This window comes from Haematobia irritans, chromosome 2, assembly GCF_050003625.1.
Source record: "Haematobia irritans isolate KBUSLIRL chromosome 2, ASM5000362v1, whole genome shotgun sequence".
Taxonomy (NCBI): Eukaryota; Metazoa; Arthropoda; class Insecta; order Diptera; family Muscidae; genus Haematobia; species Haematobia irritans.
The window spans coordinates 152469664-152497398 of NC_134398.1; the positions used below are offsets into that span (position 1 = coordinate 152469664).

The window sequence follows — 27735 nt, forward strand, 5'->3', positions numbered from 1 at the left end:
TGGAACACTAACGGAGCTTTATGAAAATGGGGGTTAAAGTCAAAACAGAATATTGCTTGATGTAAACGAAATAAACTGTGATTTTCGAAGAAAAATTATTTTTTTTAATTCAAAAATGTTGTAGCAAAAAAAATTTTTTTTGGTTACAAAAGTTTAAATTTTTGAAGTAATATTCGATATACGTTTTCTAAAATTTTTTCTTTGCGTATGTAATTTTAAACATTTTATAAAGTAACCCACATACATGATAATGACCGTTACATATTAGCGTATCCATATAACTTTCTTAGGGGGGAGAGGCGGTGAATGGGCATAGCCCATGCCCAAATAGGCACACAACATTAATTTCTTTTCTCCGAAACGAGATGTTCTTTTATTGTAAAAGATGTTTCCTTCAGTCCAAACGAAGTTTGTTACGATAAACGGCAACCGGTACCATATATAAAGATTTGTTATGCCGGTCTTTTTATAAAATAGATGTGGATGATATATAGAGAGGCAGAGAGATATTAATTACCGCAACTGTAACAACAATTAATTTTACATCGAAATTTATCATCCTTTTGTTTAACCTCATAGTATATAGTAGAACGTTGATAAGTATTGTAGTAATCATATATTGTAATAGGAGACAACTTTCGATTACAAACTTCATGGGTTCTCTCAGCAGACACATCGAAGTTAACTGGTTCACCATTTAAAAGACTTTGGAAATATACGACTATCAATGTAGCTTCATTTTTTGTTTCAACTCGTCGCACTTCCTGACTATCACGAATACATTGTAGAATATCATAATTGGTACTATATCCAGAAGGTAGAGATATTTCCATTATAGTCATATTGGATTTCTTAATTTCTTGATTTTGTGGTTTGAATTCGACACTAATGTTCATGAATAGATGGCCAGGATACAGAGGCTTCTTAGCCTTATGTTTGACAATAAAACTAGGTACCATACCTGGAGTTGTCAAGCTGTAACTGTAGGATAATTGTACCAATGTTAAGCCTTTCCCTTCGGCTGTCAGAGATATTTGTCTGGTTGTTTTGGGAAGCTGAAAATGAATTATGCTATATTTGATTAATGCAATTTCAATTTATTGGATCAATATTTAATGATTGAAGTATAAACTGGTGTTTCTGAATTCCAACTAAAATCAAATTGATTCATTTCCAATGTTAGTTAATAATGTTAATTATACATAAGGGTTTCAACTAAAATGTCATTGAGGTACGTTAAATTTACTTCATACTACAAAGTCTTGAATGCTCATCATAAAAGGAAATGACAATGCATTAATACCAATAAATTAATAAGTGATTCTTAATATTTATGTTTATACATAATTTAAATACATTTTTAAATATTCTGTTTTTTATTGTGTGTTTATTCTTCAATCATTATTGTTGTTTTGATTTCAGCTTAAAACCATGCGTTGACTAAACTACAAGAGTAGCTTAACCAATAGAGGAAACGTATGTTAGTCAAACTGATTAAATTATTTTGTGTAATTGATTATCCTTGAGATAGAAACTTTGAATCAATTTGAAGATATTTGTTTCTGTGTTATGGTGAATTATCTCTACTTACCACATGACTCTGAGTGAGTAGAGATTCCTCCTGGCTTACCAAAATGGTACCTTTTGTTGTTTCAATACCTTCATCAGTTTGTGCTTCATATTGAATTGTAATTGGACCTTCATCTGTTGCATCTCCATATTTTTGGGCATATTCGTATAAAGCTTTGAGTCCTACTGCAGTGGCTTGGGAAGATTCGAAACCACCATGATAACTACGTTTTCCCATTATCCATTTTATTATTGGCAATATATTGTTGAAGGATTTATCCGCCTCCATTAAGGATTGGCAAATGTAAGCAGTTATTTCGACTTCATTATGGAAATCGTTTGAAGAACTAGACCACCATTTTTGATTATTTTCAAATTTTGCTCTGGTTTCCAATCTCTGCAAAACAATTTCGGCTTTTGGATGTTTTACTTTGCAGAATACCAAAAGACCAATAGCCAAAGCGTAGGTGTCATCTTCTTTGTCCACATTTTCGTTAAGGTATTGTAAAGATTTCTCGATTTGGATGTTATATTTCGTAGCATATTTCTAAAAGAGATCATGAAGGATTAGAGTATATAATCTGAAATATCATGGATTCTCATCCAATAAATTTATTGTGACAAGTAAGGAAAGTGTAAAGTCGGGATGGGACTACCAGCCTTCACCATTCTATAGACTCCCAGCAAAAAAGAGCTTCCAAAAAAGTAGTTTAGATCCCCAAATTTGTGATCCGGAAGTAGTGGGAACTTGGATCATCTCCAATGAATTTTGCATGTCATAGGAGGAATGGAGTACTTCTGTTATAGGACGAAAGTACTCCATTTTTTTGATCCTTTGCATTGCTTTAGTAGTTGTTCCTAGGAAGAAATTTTAAAAACTAAAAAATATTTTTTTTTCCAATTTCACTTTTTGTTTTTATACCCTCCACTATAGGATGGGGGTATATTAACTTTGTCATTCCTTTTGTAACACATCGAAATATTGCTCTAAGACCCCATAAAGAATATATATTCTGCGTCGTGGTGAAATTCTGAGTCGACCTAAGCTTGTCCGTCCGTCCGTCCGTTGAAATCACGCTAACTTCCGAACGAAACAAGCTATCGACTTGAAACTTGGCACAAGTAGTTGTTATTGATGTAGGTCGGACAGCATTGAAAATGGACCATATCGGACCACTTTTACGTATAGCCCCCATATAAACCGACGCTCAGATTTGGCTTGCGGAGCTTCTTAGAGGAGCAAAATTCATCCGATCCGGTTGAAATTTGGTAAATGGTGTTAGTGTTTAGTGTCTCACAACCATGCAAAAATTGGTCCAAATCGCTCCATAATTATATATAACCCCCATATAAACCGATCCCCAGATTTGGCTTGCGGAGCCTCTAAGAGAAGCAAATTTCATCCGATCCGGCTGAAATTGGGCACGTAGTGTAGGTATATGGTCTCTAACAACCATGCATAAATTGGTTCACATCGGTCCATAATTATATATATAGCCCCCATATAAACCGATCCCCAGATTTGACCTCCGGAGCTATTGGAGGAGCAAAATTCATCCGACCGGGTTGAAATTGGGTACGTGGTGTAGGTATATGGTCTCTAACAACCATGCAAAAATTGGTTCACATCGGTCCATAATTATATATATAGCCCCCATATAAACCGATCCCCAGATTTGACCTCCGGAGCTATTGGAGGAGCAAAATTCATCCGACCAGGTTGAAATTTGGTACGTGGTGAAATTTGGTACATTGCGTCAGTATATGGCCGCTAACACCCATGCCAAAATTGGTCCATATCGGTCTATAGTTATATATAATCCCCAAAAATAATTTACCAAAATTTTATTTCTATAGAAAATGTTGTCAAAATTTTTTACTATAGAAAATTTTGTAAACATTTTAACATATTACTATACCCAACAAAATTTATGATTACTGGTGGTACCTTCAACTTTTGTGGAAGTGGAAAATCTTACTCAGACTTCACATCATTGTTGTTGTTGCCATGAATCCCTGTAGTTGCTTTCTTCGCCGTTTTGTGGGTTGTTGAAATTTCGTTTGGCTTAATTTAAAATTGCTGCATTGTTATTGTTGGGTGTAATTTAAAATTCGGTTGCTGCTATTCTTATGGGTACAAAAACTAATAATTTAGATCATATTTAAGTGGGAAGAATTCCCCAGTCCTTCATTGCACTTTATTTCTATAAAAAATTTTGTCAAAATTTTATTTCTATTGAAAATTTTGTCAAAATTTTATTGATATAGAAAATTTTGTCAAAATTTTATTTCTATAGAAAATTTTGTCAAACTCAATTATTTACGTATTTAATTGGCCTTTTTTTGTTTAATATATACCCCGTATGGACTAACTTGCAATTGAGAAGACGGTGTTAAGAAGTTTTAAGATACCTTGCCATCGGCAAGTGCACGCAGAGAAGGAATATGATCACCCCAAACATGTTTTAAGAGCAAAATATTTTTGGACGGTGACCATTGAACATTTTTGTCGCAAAAATGTTGTTTTCTCGGCAAACATATACATGGTTGCCGAAATCAGACATATGTTTTTTGAGAAAATAACATGGTTGCCGCAAACATGTTACATGTTCTCCATCCAAAAATAAAATGTTGCTCTCGAAACATGGTTGAGGTGATCATATTCCTTCTCTGGGTGTGTTACCGCAACCCAAGTAATTCGATTGTGGATGACAGTCTTTAGTACAATTTTCTATGCAATCCATGGTGGAGGGTATAAGATTCGGCCGGCCGAACATACGGCCGTATATACTTGTTATTAATATTTTTTGTTACCCTTTTATTTTCTTATTATCTAATTTTTACAAATTGAAAAACATCTTCGCTTCCACCGGGGGTTTAACCCGGGTCTGTTGGAACCATAACAGAACGCCTTAGTACACTCAACCACAAACGTCATTGAACACGATGCATCAAAACGTCTATTCAAATATTTGTGATATGAACCAAAAATGACACCACGGCATGACATTCTAACTACTTCCTGAGATGTTCATTATTATTATGAATGAAAAAATAAAGAACGCTGATTCAAATCTCACCAGCAGAAATTTTTTTACTAAATATTTTTCTAAAATTTTTTTTATGTTATACATCGTTTTTATTTTGTTTTTTTTTGGCATATTCATTAGAAATCAACAAAAAATAAAAAAAATTGTCGTAATTTGCAACACCTTCTCAAAAGAACTTCTATGGAAGTGAAAAAGTCAAACGGCACAGGTTCAAATCCTAGAGGGGATGATTTTTTTATTTTTTTTTTTTTTACTTTTTTATTGATTCTCTATTCCTTTTTGCTAAATTTAATTGTCCAAAACTTAAATTTTCGCCTAAAAGAGCCTAATTGTGTACTTTCTAATGCTTGTCCAAAAGGACTGTACACTGAAAAAACAGTGAACCCACCAGGAAAGATAACTTTCGATTAATTTTAGAAAATTTGGATCTTTTTTAGAAAATTTTAACTAAACGGTATTACAAGCTCTGGCATCACTCCGATATGGCAAATATAAGTAAATATTTTTCGACAAATTCAAGAAAATTTATTAGACATAACTAAATTTTTTCTGTAGTTAAAGAAAATTTTGTAGTTTTAAGAGAAATCTTGGAGTTCAAAATTGCAAGAATGTCTTTAGTGACATACGAAGTTCATGATGGACACATTTTTGGTAAAATTTACAAATTTAAAGAAATAATGAACTATTTTGTAAGAAATACGAAATTAGGAAATCTTTATGCTTTATTTGTGTATAACTTTTTCCCGTTTTTTAGTTCATTTAACTAACACACGCAAAAAATTATTTGACTAAAATAAACTTTTTCCAAACATAATGATTCTATGAACTAATATAAAGTTAATATGGCTTTAGTGAAATAGAGAGTTCACTTTTTTTTGAGTGTAGCGGACGTGAAAGAAAATCGATAGGGGATCTCGGGATGCGCTTTAAAAGAAATGTTTGTGGGACAACTTTTTTTTTGCTGGGCTACCATGCCATCTGACCAGGGCTGCCAATAAAATTTCAAGAAAAATCGTCACTTTTTTCGATAAAAATCGTCATAATTGGCACTTGAATTTTCAAAATCGGCAATATAATATTAAAATTAAACATATTTTTTGAGTAAACACAACACAAAAGTATTTATTTCATATACAAAACAGAAAATTTATGTACAAAACTATGCATTTCAATAACAAATATATATAAAGAAATCAGTTTTGTATACAAATAACATTACCATAAAAATTATTTTCTGGTTAAACAAAAATATTTCGTAATTTTTAAAAGAATAATAAATCTATTTTTCTAAAATATTGTTATTAATTTAGTAACATTTATATTTAAAAATTAAATATTTTGAAACTAAAGAAAAAGTCCCACGTTTTCCAAAGCAGGTGATCTTTTATGGTGTTTCCGATAGATATGTCCATATGTGGTTATTTTTTATGCTGTACTAGAATTTTATCATAATTATTAAAAGTTTCTATTGCACATTCTGAGTAAATTATTATCCATTTTGGTATTAAAACAACTTGAGTTATTTCATTTTAGGTTATTTTTTGAAATGAATATTCTATCCAATGAATTATTCTCCAGCTATCATCTAATTTTAGTTTTTTGTTTAAAACTTTAACTCCCCAAACTGTGTCTAAAGAACGTAGTTAATATCGTTAAAATCGGAAAAAATCGCAATTGTCCATTTTGTGAGTAAAAAATCATCAAAATGCCGATAAATCGGCAAAATTGGCAACCCTGCATCTGACTCAATTGGGACAAAATGTTGTATACTTAAATAGTTTTTAAAAAAGGCATATCGAGCGAAAGATATATATGGGAGCTATACATGAATCTGAACCGATTTATTCAAAAAACAATAGGGATAGATTCTGACCGAAAACACATAACTTTGACAAATTTGAATAAAATTGGACTAAAATTAACCTCTAGACTTTGATTACATAAATATGTTCACAGACAGACGGACATCGGAGAATGTAATTACTCATGAATGCGCTAAAATGGCAACAAATTATGTTCATTATCTTACAAACTCAGTATCAATAATTAATGCAGAAGGTAGTCAAATCTAGTACAGGTTAGGTCCAATTAAATTTTAATTTGTTTCGATCAAAATTAGATGATTACTTACTTTATTCTTTTCACTTACCTTATCTTCTAAGAATGCCAACAATATAAAGGCAGATATTCCAAATTCGTTCTGGCAAGGAGATTGGTATAAGTTTCCACTTGTAGGGAATTTACCATTGGTCATTTGTGTATCAATGAGATATTTGAAAGCTGCATCAATTATTTTCTTATCGATGGTGATGAAATTCCGGGCTTGCAGAAATGACCGGAGCACGTAGGCTGTTAGCCAACTATTTGAGTGATCATCGCTTTCACCAAATGCACTATAGCCACCATCTTTATGTTTATAGGCCAATTGACGTTGATAGCCGATTTCCAAGAAATTTAAGGCTTTCTTCTTGATGTCAGGCATATCTCTTTTAAGAGCATCCAAATATTCCAAAATCAAAGTATTGCAAACAAAATCAATCATATTTTGTTCACCACAACCTCTAGGTAAATTAATAACATTTCCCAATTTGTTTATATTGAGTCCTATAAAATCCTTAACTACGGAGAATTCTAAATATTCGGAATCCATGACCACTTCTTTGGGTATATTGGCTTTGAGAGTATATTTGCCAGATTCTTTAGCAGTGACGGAAATTAAAAGCGATTCATTTTTGTAATGCTTTACACCTTCTGCTTCTACTTTGAGTCGTTGATGTACTGCATCGCCAGCCAATGGTGTTATTGCTTTTATCTTTATTGCTATTTCCCCAATAATTTTGGGTTTTATGCAAAATATTGTAGTTCCACTCGCATTGGAATTTATAATTAAGTTCTTGGTTATTTGATATTTACTTCGTCCTTCGATGATATCTGGTTCTATGCAATCAAATTCATCATCCTCATTATCCAAAGTAATGACAGCATTTAAATTTTGTTCCATATTATTGCAAACATTAACTGGTAGTTTTATCACTTCTCCAAGTTTTATGGAATATGGAAGATTTAGGCTAACGAAAAATGATTTAAATACTCGAATTTTCTTAGGATCTTTAGTAATGCCAAAGCCAGTTTTTTCATTCAAAGAAAATCCAGTAATAACCCATGATGTAATTGAATCGGGAATTTTTGTAGTAAAATTAGCAGTACCATCAGGATTGGTGCTTCATCAAATCAAATAAGGAAATATATATTAATAATTAATTTGGAATTGGAAAAATTGTTTAATTTAACTAGTATGTGCATAGAGAAAACATTTTGTAAAATAATCTTGCCAATTCATCTGTAGATTTTGTGGTATGTTAGTGATCTCAATCTCCCATATTACGTGAATGATAAACTGCTCAGTCATCTCGTTTATACACATAAAAAAACTAAACTATGTTATGGAAAAAATGAACTATCTTGTGCGAAATATGAACTAACTTGTATTCCAAATTTCAAGATTAATTAAATTAACGAAAATTATATTATATTATATTTCATGTTAGCCTGATACCGAAACAGGCAATTAAAGTCCAAATGCATTATATCTAATTTTACAATTATTAATCGAGCTTTATGGACAGATTTAATAAGCAACGAAGAGCCCGTCGTAAAACTAGGAAAAACACTACTAATGTACGCGTTAGAATTGTTGTTGTCCCCTTGAAACCAGTTTCTGTAAGTAGTCACATGTTGTTGTTGTTGACTGTAGAAACAAAAAGCATTGTTCGATTGTTCACCACTTAGGTGAATTCAAACAAATTAGCTTTCTAAAAATAAATTTCGTGTTGTTGCATTACTGTGTAACAAAACGAAATAAAAATAAGATTAAGGGACTTGTAGTTATATGAAAAGATGATGTACAGTGGGAGAAAAGATGACTCAATTTGTAAGAGGAAATTTCCCAAATGTTTTCTCCATAAGGATTTAGCATAAAGAGCCCAAAATTGAGTTATCTCTCCCAGCCAGATCTATACTAAAGGCTTTGGAAAGATTCATTCGCCCGAATCGAACATTTACAGTCCAGGCGATTTGTATCTGGCGTTTTCTTTTCAATGACTCTATTAATCATGTTCCTTAATCAAAATGTGTCCATAAAGCTCGATTAATAATTGTAAAATTAGATATAATGCATTTGGACGTTAATTGCCTGTTTCGGTATCAGGCTAACTTGAAATAAAAAAAAAATATTTTTTTGCAAAAAATATAAGTTAATTTTAGCATTAGTTTTACAACTGTGTTTTTTCCTGTGTATATTTCCGGCAATAGACTGGACCTCATAGACCGAACTAGAAATGTGCACATCCCTTAAAAACTTTTTTATTTTAGTCCCCCTTACCTTTCTATATCATCAAATATCCACTTTTCTGCATAACTTTTGAGTATCTTCATTTTTTGAATATCATCTATAATAATCTCATCTCGTTCTTCACTATCTTTGCGACTCATTCTAAATTCTGGCTTTTGAATCATAAAAGGTTCTGTGGGCTTTGTGAAACTGCCAATTGTATAAGTTGCTGAAACAGTGAAATTAATATATTTAGTTTGATTTGATTATTGGAATTGCAATCTTTATATCTTTAATGTAAATTTGAATAAGTAAAAAAGATTTGCAGTAATCCACAGCCGACTGTATGATATTCTGTCCCTTATTGTCCGGTGTTTTTGTTAATATTTTTATTCGGGCATGCGATATAATAAGAGACTTACACAACATCCACCGAGGTAACATAAGTTCGAAAACTACAAATGCGATAAATTGTCTCCTCTACGAATTATCTGTTGAAAAGCCATTATTCTGCTATTGAAGTATGTGTTTCTCTTGTATTCGCCGATTTAGTAATCAGAGTAATTTCTAGATTCAGTTCAGTTCAGAACCTGGAGTTCTGATATCAACAGAATTTGGATATTTCTTCTGCTAGAAATTTAGGCCTCACTCGAGAATTCAACCAGGAAGTAGCTAATACGTCACATCTCTTAAACCGCCCCAATTGGCTTTATTCTGATTGTAATAGGTCCGTTGTTCTGATTAACATCGAAGAATCTTCTCAGGCTGTTCGCGGAGTCCCTTCTACTACTACTTCTTCTATTGCTTGGAATTTAGGTCTCACTTGAAATATTTGATCAATATAGCATGTCCTATATTGATACACATAGAACATCTGGGGTTCAGAGATAGTAAAAGCTGAGTTCGGTGTTGGTTCGAATCTAGTGAATGGTTTTTGTCTTTAATCAAACTAGGTGGCGCTGTCACTACGTCTGGAGATCTGCTTCAGCCACTCATAATTCTCGTTCATCTTGCGCAATAGGGTCTTTATCTAGAAGAAATAGCCAATTATTGTGGATCCTAACCACAACTAAGGAATCTAGCATCAATCGGTTATACTCACAATCGGAGTAATGCTCATTATCCCAATCTGGTCCAAAAATAGGACGAATTTTCGGGTTCTGCAAAAGTCGTCTTTTCTTTTTTTTTCAAATTTTGCAAACGTAGATTTTCATCTTTTGAGATTATTGACATCGCGACTTTCGACTCTATGGTCGTTATATAGGAGAAATAGCCAATGCTCGCGGTTAGGATTAAAGACTTCACCCCAATAGGATGAATGCACTTTACCCCACACTTCTGTAACATAAACCCCAAACACATTTTGCTTCAAGCATATATATTTTGAGGATTTGTCCAAACAAAACATTGCTCGTAAAGGGTGATACGGTCAAAATTTGGTCAATATAAACTTGACGTATTTCTTTCAATTTTGCATTTAAAAAACATGAACACCCCTCATTTTGAAGGTGTGTGTGTGTAGAAGGTTGCTCCTATTTTGATTTTGGAATTCACTCTTCAGTTGTCAAAATGCCGTCCAAGCAAGAAGAGCAGCGTATCAAAATTTTGCTCGCGCATCGCGAAAATCCGAGCTACTCGCACGCAAAGCTGGCAAAATCGCTAAAAGTTGCCAAATCAACCGTTACAAATGTAATTAAAGTGTTTGGGGAAAGTTTGTCGACAGCCAGGAAGTCTGGATCGGGGGGAAATCGAAAACCGGAAGCCGCTGAGACGGCAAAGAGAGTTGTCGGTAGTTTCAAGCGAAACCCTAACCTCTCTCTCCGAGATGCCGCAAATAAGCTGGGTGTATCGTCTACAACCGTGCATCGAGCCAAAAAACGAGCCGGACTATCGACTTACCAGAAGGTAGTGACTCCAAATCGCGATGATAAACAAAATACGACGGCCAAAGCGCGATCCCCGAGGCTGTACACGACGATGCTGACGAAGTTTGACTGCGTGGTAATGGACGACGAAACCTACGTCAAAGCCAACTACAAGCAGCTTCCGGGACAGGAGTTTTATACGGCAAAAGGAAGGGGAAATATATATATATATATATATATATATATATATATATATATATATATATATATATATATATATATATATATATATATATATATATATATATATATATATATATATATATATATATATATATATATATATATATATATATATATATATATATATATATATATATATATATATATATATATATATATATATATATATATGTATATATATACATATATATATATATATATATATATTTGTTGGTTTTATTTTTTTAACCCCAAGTGGTTACTTCCATTCTTTTACTTTACTATGTTTACATGTTGTAACATATATGTCTCAAACATATGTCTCAAATATGTTATACTAGTTTATGAACATTATATGCTTGCGCTTAGAAATATTGTGTTTACAAAATTTAGTTCCAAACATATAATTTTTACATCCACATATATGCAAAACTGTCTTTTTGTCCGATAATAGGCATTTTCCCAGCAAAAAAATTTGGAAGTTCTTCCAAAGGCACAACTTTAAAAGCACTTACAGAAGATGCACTCCCATTGATGTTCTTTATTTTAACTACCCAGGAAGTTCTTTTAATTCACTTCTTTATAACTTGATTTGTTCATACTGTTAATGGGTAATTTTAACTTTTTTGGTTTCAAATAGGTCAAAAACAGAGTAAGAATTCATAAAATGGTACAAATCATTTAAATTTTGTCGAAAAAATGTTAATTTCAATCGGAAAAAATTGTGCATTTTTGAAAATATTTGAGGTCAAACGTTTCCAACAATCCATTAAAAAGTTTAAAAAATTAAAAAAAAATATTTATTTGACAAAATATAACAGAATTCTTTAATTTACATCCAAAACATTGAATTCGGATCACACCTAAAGAAGTGATGCAAATTCAGTGCAACGGCTGTTGAAATGGAGGACTTCCGTCCTATGACAAGCCCATGTTAAATTCATCGCTTCTGCGTCAATTATGCACCTCTTCCGGATCCAAAAAGAACATTTTCATTACTTTTTTGGCGACGCTTTTTTTGCTGGGTTATTGAGCAAAACAAAAAAACGACTTTTTGATTTTTATACCATCCATCATAGGATGGGGGGTATATTAACTTTGTCATTCCGTTTGTAACACATCGAAATATTGCCCCATAAAGTATATATATTGTGGATCGTGGTGAAATTCTGAGTCGATCTGAGCATGTGCGTATGTTGAAATCACGCTAACTTCCGAACGAAACAAGCTATCGACTTGAGACTTGGCACAAGTAGTTGTTTTTGATGTAGGTCGGATGGTATTGCAAATGGGCCATATCGGTCCATAATTATATAAAGCCCCCATATAAACCGATCCCCAGACTTGGCTTGCGGAGCCTCAAAGAGAAGCAAGTTTCATCCGATCTGGCTGAAATTTGGTACATGGTGTTGCTATATGGTCTCTAACAACCACGCTAAAATTGGTCCACATCGGTCCATAATTATATATAGTCCCCATATAAACAGATCCCCAGATTTGGCTTGCGGAGCCTCAAAGAGAAGCAAATTTCATCCGATCTGGCTGAAATTTGTTACATGTTGTTGGTATGTGGTCACATTGGTCCACAATTATATATAGCCCCCATATAAACCGATCCCCAGATTTGGCTTGCGGAGCCTCAAAGAGAAGCAAATTTCATCCGATCCGGCTGAAATTTCGGTCAATAATTATATATGGAGCCGGTGCCTTTCGGAGAAGAAAAATTCATCCGATCTGGTTGAAATTTGGTACGTGGTGATAGTATATGATATTTAACAACCATGCCAAAAGTGGTCCATATCAGTCCATAATCATATATAGCCCCCATATAAACCGATCCCGAGATTTGGTTTTGGAGCTACTTGGAAGAGGAAATTTCATCCGAGTCAGTTGAAATTTGGTACATTGTGCTAGTATATGGCCGTTAACAACCATGCCTAACTAGGCCCATATCGGTCTATAGTTATATATAGCCCTCAGATAAATCGATCCCCAATCACACAAAAATTGGTCCATATCAAGTCCATAATTGTATATAGCCCACATATAAGCGAACCCCATATTTCAATTCTGGCTCATTACGTACCGTGCAAAAGTCCATATCGATTGGTATTTCTTTGTAGACTTACTTATACATACATTTTTTAACATCTAAACAATGTTAAGAAGTTTTAAGATACCACAACCCATTTAATTCGATTGTGGATGACAGTCTTTCGTAGAAGTTTCTACGCAATCCATGGTGGAGGGTACATAAGATTCGGCCTGGCCGAACTTACGGCCGTATATAATTGTTTGATTTAATATATACCACGTATGGACTTACTTTCAATTTAGAAGACGGTGTTAGGAGGTTTTAAGATACCTTGCCATCGGCAAGCGTTAGCGCAATTCAAGTAATTCGATTGTGGATGGCAGTGTTTAGAAGAAGTTTCTACGCAATCCATGGTGGAGGGTACATAAGCTTCGGCCTGGACGAATTGGAAAAAAAAGACTCGACGTTTGCGTTTATTGGAAAGTTGACTTTTGACAATGCGTCTTTCAACCTGCATCCTGTTTTTCATGTATTTTTGATCAGAGAATGAAGCCGACCCATTTTTGTCGGCGGCGGTTGATACTAAATTTTTGCCTCCAGCGTCGGCGGCTTGTCGGCTAAAATACAAATTTGTCTATTCGTCGGCGAACAATTATCCATTATAAAATGGATTTGAAGTTATCCGAATTGTAATGAGATTAGTTGTACAACCAATATGACAATCAAATTTACATATCATTGAAATGTTTGCAGAATTACTATAGCAATTTGATACTGATTGTTTGTGGGTGGAAAGTTCAAGATTTTGGCAAAAAATACAACAATTAATACATTTTGCTGATTTAATTCTATATATAATATAATATATTTTTGAATTATTGGTGGCTAAGTTTTAGTCAAGATGAGTCGACATAATGGGCGGCGGCTTGGACAGGCGAAAACTGCTCGACGGAGCGAAATGGCAGCTTCATTCTCTGTTTTTTTTTTTTTTGATACAAACTATCCCACATGATTATAACTCTTTCTCACTTTCAAAATAAACAAATATACCATAATAATGATTGAGAACTACATAAGGTTGCAACTTACATGGTCTAGGAATGTCAGCATTTGACAGTGTTACAAATCCCGAAAGTGCTGGGTAAAATCTTTCAGTACCCATTCCATAATAATATGCATCATAACGACGATAGTAGTCAGACGAGGGTAGGGAATCAGAATCGTAGCAACATAAATCATTATAAATGGTTTTCCCTTTGAAATCATGATTCGATCGTAGAACTTGAACGCTCTGATCAATTGCCATAAGACCCACATAAGAATCCGGATCGGTTTTTATATTGAAGGTAATGTCATCATTTGCTCTAGCCTCTTTGGGAGCTATTATTTCCAACTGCAGAAGAGCGAGAGAGAGAGAGGGGGAGTTAGGGTGATTAAAAAAATCTAAAGAAATCAAGGATGATAAATATCTTCGAGAAAACGGTACCAAATTGGTAAGAGGTACATTAACGGACGAATATGCCAGAAGTGAAGTTTCAATTCTTGCTAAATAACATTTAACATAGTTAAGCACCCAGAAATCGGGAGAAAGAACGATTTTAATGATGTAAAGAAATCAAGGATGATATATACCTTCGAGAAAATAGTATTAAGTTAGCTACAAATTAGTACATTTTTCAATAAAAAGGTACATTATTTGACGAATCCGCCAGAAGTGAAGTTTCCATTCTTTCTAACAAAAATTTTGCAAAACTAAGCACTACATCTACGCCTATAGCGCAGTTTAGAAATTGCACAACATTTCGTAAAAAAAAATTGCCAAAAAGACCTCTTTTTGGTCCTTCAGCCAATTGTTAGGAAAATATATTGAAGTAATATAGAATAAAATAAATATTTTTGGATATTTGCTCAAAGCGTTGACATGAAAAATGTATGCCAATAAATCCACCACCTTGGTGTGGTCTTTTTAAGGCTTTGGTACTTCTAACATACGATCCGCAATGTAAACATTTTATCATCCTTGAAGCTTTTATAGTAAAGCCAAAAACTCACTTTATTTATGAATTCTTGTTGAATTTGTACGGTCTTCTCATCATACTCGGCTCTTCCACAATCGATGTAATAGGCAACTATTTTTGCTGATGGAACCATTTCGAAAGTAGTCATTATTGTTACTTTGTGGAATTGTAATGGAGGTTCAATTTTAACATATTCATGTTTAATAATTTTTCCACGTGCCATTATGCTATAGACGAGGTAAGTAAAAACTCTTTCTGTTCTGAATTCAATGAGCACTTCTTCACCTAGTTTTGGCCTGGAAATAAGACAAGATAAAAATTTTGTTGGTGATAAAGTTTAAACTTTTCGAAGAGATATAAAACAAAAAAAAAACAAAAAACAAGTATATAAAGTAATATGTGAGCTATAACAGGTTGGCTGATAAGTCCCCGGTCTAACAAAGGAAAACACATTTTATTTGTCAAAATTCGTTTTCAACATAGTTCCTTTCAAGAGCGATACAACGATTATAACGACCTTCCAATTTTTTGATACCATTTTGGTAGTACTCTTTCGGTTTTGCCTCAAAATAGGCCTCAGTTTCGGCGATCACCTCTTCATTGCAGCCAAATTTTTTCTCTGCGAGCATCCTTTTGAGGTCTGAGAACAAGAAAAAGTCGCTGGGGGCCAGATCTGGAGAATACGGTGGGTGGGGAAGCAATTCTAAGCCCAATTCATGAATTTTTGCCATCGTTCTCAATGACTTGTGGCACGGTTGTCTTAGTGGAACAACACTTTTTTCTTCTTCATATGGGGCCGTTTTGCCGCGATTTCGACCTTCAAACGCTCCAATAACGCCATATAATAGTCACTGTTGATGGTTTTTCCCTTCTCAAGATAATCGATAAAAATTATTCCATGCGCATCCAAAAAAACAGAGGCCTTTACTTTGCCAGCGGACTTTTGAGTCCTTCCATGCTTCGGAGACGGTTCACAGGTCGCTGTCCATTCAGCCGACTGTCGATTGGACTCAGGATTGTAGTGATTCATCCATTGTCACATATCGACGGAAAAACTCGGGTGTATTACGAGTTAACAGCTGCAAACTAGGGATCTATAGTACAAACCAATAATCGATTTTTCGATTATTGACTTTTAATCAAAAATCGATTTTCGATTATTTTTGCCATTCAAAATTCGGATATTCGTTTTTTCTTAATCGAATTTCATGGAAATAATGATTATACAAAATATTATAATAATGATTATACAAAATATTCGAATTTATGAAATCTATTTTGTTTTTGCGAGTTGAAGAGAAATGCAAAAATTAGTGTTCCAGTCAAATATGTTAATTTTTTTTAATTTGTTTAATATATTTTTAAAATGTTAAGTATACAATTTTTAACATGTACGAATCATTTATCATTATCCTGTATCCGTTCCTGCTGTTCTTATTCCTGCTATCACCATGTTCCTGATTCATCCTAGTTCCTGATTCATCCTAGTTCCTGATTTTCTTAGTTCCTGACCCATAATTCGTCTAATACAAAACCCATTCTATCCCTGGTATCCCAGTTTTTCCGCAATGAATTTACTCCAGCTTTACACTGTATTCCCAATTCTTGTTGTAAAATTGTTCCTTATCTTATCGTTTTTTTTTTCTCTTCTTTTTTTTCTCTTGTTTTTCTTTTTTTGTTGTTTGTATCCAATTCTTAGTCCCAATCCTGCCTATAAATCTTCTATTGTCCCTACAATTTCTAAAATAGATTATATAGATATATTTTATTTTATTTTTAATGTATTATAAGCGTCATACTTTTTATTTTACTGTAACCAGCTGCTAATTATGCTGTGTAAATAAATAAATAAATAAATAAATAAATTATTTCCCCAAATTAATTCAAGGAAATTGAAAGCATAAAGGATTCATTAAAACCAATTTGATATTTAACTTAATCAAATCAATATTTTTATTTTTATTGGTAATAGAATTCTATAAATAAAGATGAAGAAATATCTCGGTATTTTTCAATTAAATTGAATCCAATGAATATGAAAACAGAAAACACTAAAATCGAGTTTTGATAGTCAAAATTAAAAATTAGATGAAAATCTAAAATCGATTTTGCGATTATTTTTAGGTTAATAATCGATTTCGATTTGTTTAGATTTTCATGCCAAAATTCGAATAATCGATTTTCGATTTATAGATCCCTACTGCAAACACCGCTCAGAATCATCAACACGTTGTTGTTTTTGGTCAAATGTGAGTTCGCGCGGCACCCATTTTGCACTGAGCTTTCGCATATCCAAATATTGATGAATGATATGACCAACACGTTCCTTTGATATCTTTAAGGCCTCTGCTATCTCGATCAACTTCATTTTACGGGCATTCAAAATAATTTTGAGGATTTTTTTGATGTTTTTGTCGGTAACCACCTCTTTCGAGCGTTCACCGTCCTCTGTGCTCATTTCACCACGCTTGAATTTTGCATACCAATCAATTATTGTTGATTTCCCTAGGGCAGATTCCGGAAACTCATTATCAAGCCAAGTTTTTGCTTCCACCGTATTTTTTCGCTTCAGATAACAGTATTTTATCAAAACACGAAATTCCTTTTTTTCCATTTTTTTCACAATAACAAAAGTTGCTTCACAAAAGACGCTCTATTGACTTACAGACGTCAAATTTTGACACGAATCGTTTGAAGGTTGGTACTATATAAAAATAATATGCATTTAATACTAGCGACGCCATCTACATGTCAGACCGGGGACTTATCAGCCAACCTGTTATCAAATGGAAAATCCAAAAAGAAAAAAATTGCGGACATTTTAATCACAAATTGCTTTTCCTACTTTGATCCAAAAATTTTGACCTTGTACATGGATTGAGTAGAAACTTCTTATAAAGACTGTCATCCACAATCGAATTACTTCGGTCGTGGTATACATTTGAAAAAACAAGTAAGGAAAGTCTATAGTCGGGCGGGGCCGACTATATTATACCCTGCACCACTTTGTAGATCTAAATTTTCGATACCATATCACATCCGTCAAACGTGTTGGGGGCTATATAAAGGTTTGTCCCAAATACATACATTTAAATATCACTCGATCTGGACAGAATTTGATAGACTTCTACAAAATCTATAGACTCAAAATTTATGTCGGCTAATGCACTAGGGTGGAACACAATGTTAGCAAAAAAATATGGGAAACATTTAAATCTGAAGAAATTTAAAGGAAACTTCGCAAAAGTTTATTTATGATTTATCGACCGATATATATGTATTAGAAGTTTAGGAAAATTAGAGTCAGTTTTACAACTTCTCGACTAAACAGTGGCGATTTAACATGGAAAATGTTTGACCATTTTTGTCGAAATCAGAAAAACATATATACGGGAGCTATGTCTAAATCTGAACCGATGTCAACCAAATTTGGCACGCATAGCTACAATGCTAATTCTACTCCCTGTGAAAATGTCAACTAAATCGGAGTTAAAAATTGGCCTCTGTGGTCATTTGAGTGTAAATCGGGCGAAAGCTTTATATGGGAGATATATCCAAATCTGAACCGATTACAAGCAACTTTGGCACGCATAGTTACAACGCTAATTCTACTCCCTATGCAAAATTTCAACTAAATCGGAGCAAAAAATTGGCCTCTGTGGGCAAATGAGTGTAAATCGGGCGAAAGCTATATATGGGAGCTATATCTAAATCTGAACCGATTTTGCTGATATTTTGCAAGTTTTTTGAGACTCATAAAATATTCGGATGTACGGAATTTGAGGAAGATCGGTTGATATACACGCCAATTATGACCAGATCGGTGAAAAATATATATGGCAGCTATATCTAAATCTGAACCGATTTTTTCCAAAATCAATAGGGATCGTCTTTGAGTCGAAACAGGACCCTATACCAAATTTTAGGACAATCGGACTAAAACTACTGTACTTTGCACACAAAAATACATCAACAGACAGACAGACAGAGGGACCGACAGACAGACAGACATCGCTAAATCGACTCAGAATTTAATTCTAAGCCGATCCGTATACTAAAAGGTTGGTCTATGATTACTCCTTCTTGGCGTTACATACAAATGCACAAACTTATTATACCCTGTACCACAGTAGTGGTGAAGGGTATATATATGGGAAACGTTTAAATCTGAAGCAATTTTAAGGAAACTTCGAAAAAGTTTATTTATGATTTATCGCTCGATATATATGTATTAGAAGTTTAGGAAAATTAGAGTAATTTTTACAACTTTTCGAATAAGCAGTGGCGATTTTACAAGGAAAATGTTGGTATTTTGACCATTTGTGTCGAAATCAGAAAAACATATATATGGGAGCTATGTCTAAATCTGAACCGATGTCAACCAAATTTGGCACGCATAGCTACAATGCTAATTCTACTCCCTGTGCAAAATTTCAACTAAATCGGAGTTAAAAATTGGCCTCTGTGGGCAATTGAGTGTAAATCGGGCGAAAGCTATATATGGGAGCTATATCTAAATCTGAACCGATTTCAACCAAATTTGACACGCATAGCTACAATGCTTATTCTACTCCCTGTGCAAAATTTCAACTAAATCGAAGAAAAAATTGGCCTCTGTGGGCAAATGAGTGTAAATCGGGCGAAAGCTATATATGGGAGCTATATCTAAATCTGAACCGATTTGGCTGATATTTCGCAAGTTTTCGAGACTCATAAAATATTCATATGTACGGAATTTGAGGAAGATCGGTTGATATACACGCCAATTATGACCAGATCGGTGAAAAATATATATGGCAGTTATATCTAAATCTGAACCGATTTGAAATCTGAAAATCAATAGGGATCGTTTTTGAGGCGAAACAGGACCCTATACCAAATTTTAGGACAATCGGACTAAAACTGCGAGCTGTACTTTGCACACAAAAATACATCAACAGACAGACAGACGGACAGACAGACAGACAAACAGACGGACATCGCTAAATCGACTCAGAATTTAATTCTGCACTGGTAGAAAAAGTTTCGTTATATTAATGAAATGTGACATTAAAATTGAGCCAATGAAACAAATTCATTGATATAACGAAATTTTTCCTTATTATAACGAATTTTCAGTTAGTCAACGAAACGTTTCGTACTATTACCGAATATCTTCATTGTCTTAATGAAAATGTTTCGTTGTATCAATGAAAAAATTTCATTGGCTCAATTTTAATGAAATTTTCTTTGTGTGTAAGCCGATCCGTATACTAAAAGGTTGGTCTATGATTACTCCTTCTTGGCGTTACATACAAATGCACAAACTTATTATACCCTGTACCACAGTAGTGGTGAAGGGTATAAAGATTAAATTCCTATATAATGAAGTCCTTGACCCGGTATATGGTATATAGAGAAGTGTACAAATAATTACCAATGGATATGAAGTTTAGCGTGGTAATTAGAGAGCCGAATTCAAATATGAGGGTCGCTTTGTAAGGGGGCTATATACAATTACGAACCGATTTGGACCAATTTTTGTGTGGGGATAGGTTTATCTGGGGGACTATATATAACTATAGACCGATATGGACCAATTTTGGCACGGTTGTTAACGGCCATATGCTAGCACAATGTACCGAATCGAATAAATTTTGCTCCTCCATGAGGCTCCGGAGGTCAAATCTGGGGATCGGTTTATATGGGGACTAGACTAATTATGAGCCGATATGGATCAATTTTTGCATGCTTGTTAAAGACCATATATTTAAACCACATACCAAATTTTAACCGGATCGGATGAATTTATCTCCTCCAAGAGGCTCCGGAGGTTAAATCTGGGGATCGGTTTATATGGGGGCTATATATAATTATGGACCGATATGAAACAATTTTTGCATGCTTGTTAGAGACCATATACTAACACCACGTACAAAATTTCAACCGGATCGGATGAAATTTGCTTCTCTAAGAAGCTGCGGAGGTCAAATCGGGGGATCGGTTTATATGGGGACTATATATAATTATGGTCCGATATGGATCAATTTTTGCATACTTGTTAAAGACCATATACTTAAACCACATACCAAATTTTAACCGGATCGGATGAATTTTTCTCCTCCAAGAGGCTCCGGAGGTTAAATCTGGGGTTCGGTTTATATGGGGGCTATATATAATTATGGACCGATATGAAACAATTTTTGTATGATTGTTAAAGACCATATACTAACACCACGTATAAAATCGGATGAAATTTGCTTCTCTAAGAGGGGTCGGTTTATATGGGGGCTATACGTCAAAGTGGTCCAATATGGCACATTTGCAATACCATCCGACCTACATCAATAACAACTACTTATGTCAAGTTTCAAGTCGATAGCATCTTTCGTTCGGAAGTTCTCGTGATTTCAAAGACGGGCGGACGGACATGCTTAGAATTTCACCACTACACAGAATATATATACTTTATAGGGTCTTAGAGCAATAATTCGATGTGTTACAAACGGAATGACAAAAGTAATATACCCTCATCCTAGGGTGGAGGGTATAATAATTAGGATACAGATCTAATTTATGTATATATTTTTATAATAATCGACCGTTATGGACCAATTTGTGCATGCTTATTAGATGCCTTATACTAACACCACGTATCAAATCTCAACCGGATGGGAAGAAATTTGCTCCTCCAAGAGGCACCGCAACCAAATTTCGGAATCAGTTTATATGGGAGCTATACGTAATTATGGACGTAAAGGGACCAATTGTTACATGGGTTTTTGGGCCTAATACCGCGTATTTAATTTCAAACAGATCTGATGAAATTTGCTCCTCCACAAGCCAAAGGACTATATGCTTCACAAGGACTATATGTCAACACATGTATTCTAAATACTTACTCTTCAGGTTCGACGAAAATTTTGATTGGTCCAATGTAGTCACTTGGATCATTACGTGGTAGTAATGGATCTTTTGTAGGAGCTGAGACAATTGCAAAACCATCGTAAACTTCGAAGACCGCTTCCTCATATTCCATTTTCATATTGCATAATCTGCCTTCCTTCGACAAATTGAAATTAAATGTGGCCAGACCATTCTTATCGATATCCTTTTGTTTATAGTTTATTCCTCCAGGAACAGAACTAAAGCTAAACTTTGCTTTTGATTTGGATATGATTGGTTTGCCATCAAATCGCTTAATTATGACCTTTATCTCGAATGGTTTGTTGATTTCATATTCCCGACGCAAATTAGGAATTTCGATTATGTATCGTGATTGAAGAACATTGACGGTAGCCGTTGGTGATCTATATTGCATACCTGTCACGGCTTCAGTCATAACAGCAGATAGTTTAATTTTAGGAAAATCCCAATTGTATTTGTATTCTATTCCAAGATCCTTTTTTAAATTGAATTTCACTTCACCTTTTCCCATGATATCAAGAAATTTTCGAGATGATCTGTCATTAACCTCTGCTGTTATGTAGGCCCTACCTTTAACCGGTTTTCCATGAGTATCTTTAGAACGAACAATAACATGGAGATCATTGTCTTTCACAGCCACTTCCTTAAGGACATCTATTTCTACATCTAACTTGGGTGAAATGTATTTGACTACTTCAAATGATTTACTGGCCTTCGATCCAGTATCTCCATCTTGGGTTATTACAATTTTCCAATCTCCCAAAACTGGTTGCTCGGATAATTGCAAATATCCTTTATGAATCCCTCTGCTGAATTGTATATCCTTCACTTCTATGATTTGATTATCTTCACCATCGTTTATAGCTAAATGCAATGATTGCTCCAATTTAGCTGGTCCAGTATTTTCATCTAAGGCTAAAATGCGATATTGGACCATATCTCCAGGCTTATAAATTGACTTGTCGGTTTGTATATAAATTTGAGGTTTGACATTTTTAAAATTCAATTCGGTATAATCTCTAAAAATTAGTCCCTTTACTCCTTCAGTTCGCAAACCAAAAAATTCCATTGTTATGTGGGAAGGAATTCGAAATGAAACGATTTCTGCTCTGTATGGATGAACTTCAACTGTTTTTGATTCTCTATAATTGAGACTATTTAAATCAAGTTTTATGATGGCTGGTTCCGTTCTGTGATGTATTGCCAGAGTGACTGTGTAATCATAATCTCGTTGTACGGTTGCTGGAGCAAATATGGTGTAAAAGCTGAAATTGAAAGGGATGGAAAAGAAAAGAAATTAAAATATCAGATAGGATTGAGATTGTGGAGGATATTATAGCTGGATGGTGTAATATTTAAGTACAATATAGTCACATTTTACTCAGCAGCAAAAACAGAGCTTCCCAAAAGGTTTCCAAAAGTTTGATGCACATCGAAATATTGTTCTTAGACCCCATAAAGTACATCGATCTAGCGATGCCCACCAGTCTGTTTCTAAAAATCACTAGGCACACGTAGTTGTTATTGATTTAGGTCAGATGGCATTGCAAATGGGTCATATTGGACCACTTTTATATACAGCCCTCATATTAGAGAAAGTCCGAGCAATTTTTTGGCTTTCTACTGTCAAAAAGTTGTAAACGTTGAAAACGTCAATTACCTGTTTTAAAAAGTAAAAAAACGTAATAAGTGTCAAAAATACGTATAGAATCGTTAGAGTTGATTTCAAACTAGTTTTATACCCTGCGCCACACAGTGGAACAGGGTATTATAAGTTAATGCAACACCCGGAAGGAGACGAGAAATGGACACATGGTGTCTTTGGCAATAATGCTCAGGGCCTGCCCCTGGCCACGGTTGCCACTCGTGCTAAAATAATCTATCAAAATTTTAAGAAAATGTTGCCAAAAATCTATCAAATAAAAAATTTTATTTTGAAGTTTTTGATCAAAATTTTGTGGGTCGTATTTTTTCTTCGAAAGAACTGTTTTATCATTTTATTTTAGAAGTTTATTTCAGTTACTACTTTTACAAAAGGGAGAAACTAGCACGAAAATTAAAACTTTACAAAATATTGAATTTATAGAAAATTTTATTTCTATAGACAATTTTGTCAAAATATTATTTCTATAGAAAATTTTGTCAAAATTCTATTTCCATAAAAATTTTTGTCAAAATTGTATTTCTATAGAAAATTTTGTCAAAATTTTACTTCTATAGAAAATTTAAATAAAATTTAGAAAATTTTGTCAAAATGATATTTCTGTTGTTTTTGATTTCAGCTTAAAACCATGCATTGACTAAACTACAAGTGTAGCTTAACCAACAGAGGAAAATAATGTTTGTCAAATTTATTTGGGCAAAGCCCTATAGACTGCAAGATGGTTGGATGGACGCACGTTTCGGAATTACCACATTCCTCATCAGCATCCTCTACTTGCGGCAAAAGTATCAACCAATTATCAGAATAAATTCAGGCAGTTCAATAAACCCAAAGTGAACCGCTCTTGAACCTTCCGGAAAAAGGTTTATGATAGCCAGCCTTTGCCGAAATAAATTTGTACAATTCCGAAACGTGCATCCATCCAACCATCTTGCAGTCTATAGAGCTTTGCCCAAATAAAACAAACAAACATTATTTTCCTCTGTTGGTTAAGCTACACTTGCAGTTTAGTCAAGGCATGGTTTTAAGCCGAAATCAAAAACAACAAAATAAAATTTTATTTCTGTAGAAATTTTTGTCAAAATTTTATTTCTATAGACAATTTTGTCAAAATTCTATTTCTATACAAATTTTTGTCAAAATTTTATTTCTATAGAAAATTTTGTCAAAATTTTATTTCTATAGAAAATGTGTGTCAAAATTTTATTTCCATACAAAATTTTGCATCTTGCAGTCTATAGAGTTTTACCCAAATAAATTTGACAAACATTCTTTTCCTCTGTTGGTTAAGCTACACTTGTAGTTTAGTCAATGCATGGTTTTAAGCTGAAATCAAAAACAACAAAATAAAATTTTATTTCTATAGAAAATTTTGTCAACATTTTATTTCTATAGAAATTTTTGTCAAAATTTTATTTTATAGAAAATTTTGTCAAAATTCTATTTCTATAGAAAATTTTGTCAAAATATTATTTCTATAGAAAATTTTGTCAAAATTTTATTTCTATAGAAAATTGTGTCAAAATTTTATTTCTATAGAAAATTTTGTCAAAATTTTATTTCTATAGAAAATTTTGTCAAAATTTTATTTCTATAGAAAATTTTCCCAAAATTTTATTTCCATAGAAAATTTTGTCAAAATTTTACTTCTATAGAAAATTTTGTCAAAATTTTATTTCCATAGAAAATTTTGTCAGAATGTTATTTTTATAGAACATTTTGTCAATATTTTATTTTTGTAGAAAATTTTGTCAAAATTTTATTTCTTTAGACAATTTTTCAAAATTTTATTTCTATAGAAAGTTTTGTCAAAATTTTATTTCTATAGAAAATTTTGTCAAAATACTATTTCTACAGAAATTGTTGTCAAAATTTTATTTCTATAGAAAATTTTGTCAAAATACTATTTCTACAGAAATTGTTGTAAAAATTTTATTTCTATAGAAAATTTTGTCAAAATTTTATTTGTATAGAAAATTTTGTCAACATTCTATAGAAAATTTTGTCAAAAATTTATTTCTAAAAAAAATTTTGTCAAAATTTTATTTTATAGAAAATTTTGTCAAAATATTAGTTCTATAGAAAATTTTGTCAAAATTTTATTTCTATAGAAAATTTTGACAAAAATTTACTTCTATAGAAAATTTTATTTATATAGAAAATTTGGTCAAAATTGTATTTTTATAGAACATCTTGTCAATATTTTATTTTTGTAGAAAATTGTATCAAAATTTTATTTCTATAGAAAATGTTGTCAAAATTCTATTTCTATAGAAATTTTTGTCAAAATTTTATTTCTGTAGAAAATTTTGTGAAAAATTTTATTTCTATAGAAAATTTTGTCAAAATTTTATTTTTGTAGAAAATTGTATCAAAATTTTATTTCTATAGAAAATTTTGTCAAAATTCTATTTCTATAGAAATTTTTGTCGAAATTTTATTTCTGTAGAAAATTTTGTGAAAAATTTTATTTCTATAGAAAATTTTGTGAAAAATTTTATTTCTATAGAAAATTTTGTCAAAATGTTATTATTATAGAACATTTTGTAAATATTGTATTTTTGTAATTTTTTTTTTGTTGTTTTTATTTCTATAGAAAATTTTGTCAAAATTTTATTTCTATAGAAAATTTTGTCAAAATTTTATTTCCATAGAAAATTTTGTCAAAATGTTATTATTATAGAACATTTTGTCAATATTTTATTTTTGTATTTTTTTTTTGTTTTTATTTCTATAGAAAATTTTGTCAAAATTTTATTTCTATAGAAAAATTTTATTTTTTTAGACAATTTTTCAAAATTTTATTTCTATAGAAGATTTTGTCAAAATTTTATTTCTATAGAAAATTTTGTCAAAATTTTATCCCTATAGAAAATTTTGTCAAAATTGTATTTCTATAGAAAATTTTGTCAAAATTTTATGTCAATAGAAAATTTTAAGACATTAGCCAATAAAAATTTTATGTCTAGTGATTTTGCGCAAGTCTAAAAATGTTGTCCAAATTGGGTAGGCTTTAAGTATATTTGCCTTTGCATATGGCACCCAACATAGTCGAAAGATTTGAGATGGTATTGAAAATGTAGATCTGGTGGAGGCTATAATATAGTCAGCCCCGACCGACTTTAGATTGTCCTTACTTGTTTTATGAGAAAATGGTTTGAAAGCATAAAAACGCCATATTGAAGAATTGTATAGATTTTTATAATAATAGTTTGAAATTTTTATTCAAAAATAATTTCCAATTTGATCCCAGAGAAGCAGGCAATGCGTTTTCACATTGTTGAGAATGCGAAATTTGTTGCGGAAAAGTATCCACCAAGTTGATTTAGATTTATATGCAATTTCCTATCAGTTTCGACCTAACACCAAATTGTTTTTCAGCGGTGGATCTCCCCTGGTAAGCTAGTGATATTTCTGACTGTTGCAAAAAAGTCAAAAGAGAATTTCGCCTTAAAAGTATCCTTATTTCGATTCTCCGCTTATTTGGCCCGGAATCAATAATAAAATCTTTGGTCATGCTTATTTTTGGTGTACTTGTTTTTTTTTTTTTTTTATAAATAAAGGTTGTTTAAACTTGCAGTTTTGTAACGGTTTCCCATTCGTCTTTATATTCTTTTGCAAAAAAGGCTTATAGTATATGTATGAATCAACTATGAAAAGCTTTTACAAATTGATGAAATAATACAGGCCCTTTAATAGTAAACAATAAACATTTGCATTTTCCGACAAATTGTGTACAAACAAATTTTAAACACCAAATAATTTGGACAACAATTAAATAATAAACAATAACAAATCATAATGTATCTAAATATTTACCCGTTTGTATTGTCTCCACGGTTTGACTCTGAATTTTTATTTCTTTTATTTGTATTCATTTTTCATTAAGATAGTTTACAACACTTCTGTCTAATACGAAGATATTAGTGCAACTGATTCTTTAGTGAGAAATAGAATTGCCGGCGAATGCAATAAAAGTTTGCGTCATTAGCTTTTACGTAGGTCAGTGAATATAAGAAAGCTTTTCCCCATACATGTAGAGTGTGTTTATACATTACATTTTCTCTTATTTCCTTG

General features: G+C 32.7%; 1 protein-coding gene across 2 annotated transcripts; it reads right to left on the reverse strand.

Moving 5' to 3' along the window:
• Window positions 1-81: 81 nt before the first annotated feature.
• Window positions 82-27581, reverse strand: LOC142226576 (CD109 antigen-like). Of its 2 annotated transcripts, XM_075296661.1 has the most exons (8): window positions 27478-27581; window positions 21971-23260; window positions 15124-15385; window positions 14161-14464; window positions 9001-9178; window positions 6769-7840; window positions 1592-2116; window positions 82-1055 (listed from the first exon to the last, which is right to left on the reverse strand). In XM_075296661.1, the coding sequence occupies exons 1-8, from the start codon at window positions 27534-27536 to the stop codon at window positions 510-512; spliced, it is 4236 nt and encodes a 1411-aa protein (XP_075152776.1). In that variant the 5' UTR covers window positions 27537-27581; the 3' UTR covers window positions 82-509. The 2 variants fall into 2 exon arrangements, with proteins under 2 accessions (XP_075152776.1, XP_075152777.1); XM_075296662.1 differs by lacking the exons at window positions 9001-9178; window positions 14161-14464; window positions 15124-15385.
• Between the last annotated feature and the right edge of the window lie 154 nt (window positions 27582-27735).

Excerpts from the sequence above, each read along its gene's own strand:
- LOC142226576 (XM_075296661.1), bottom strand. The coding sequence starts at position 27,536 with ATGAATACAAATAAAAGAAATAAAAATTCAGAGTCAAACCGTGGAGAC. Across the intron at positions 14,465-15,123 it reads AACAAGAATTCATAAATAAA|TTGGAAATAATAGCTCCCAA; the intron begins GTGAGTTTTTGG and ends GCTCTTCTGCAG. Across the intron at positions 2,117-6,768 it reads TGGCATTCTTAGAAGATAAG|AAATATGCTACGAAATATAA; the intron begins GTAAGTGAAAAG and ends GATCTCTTTTAG.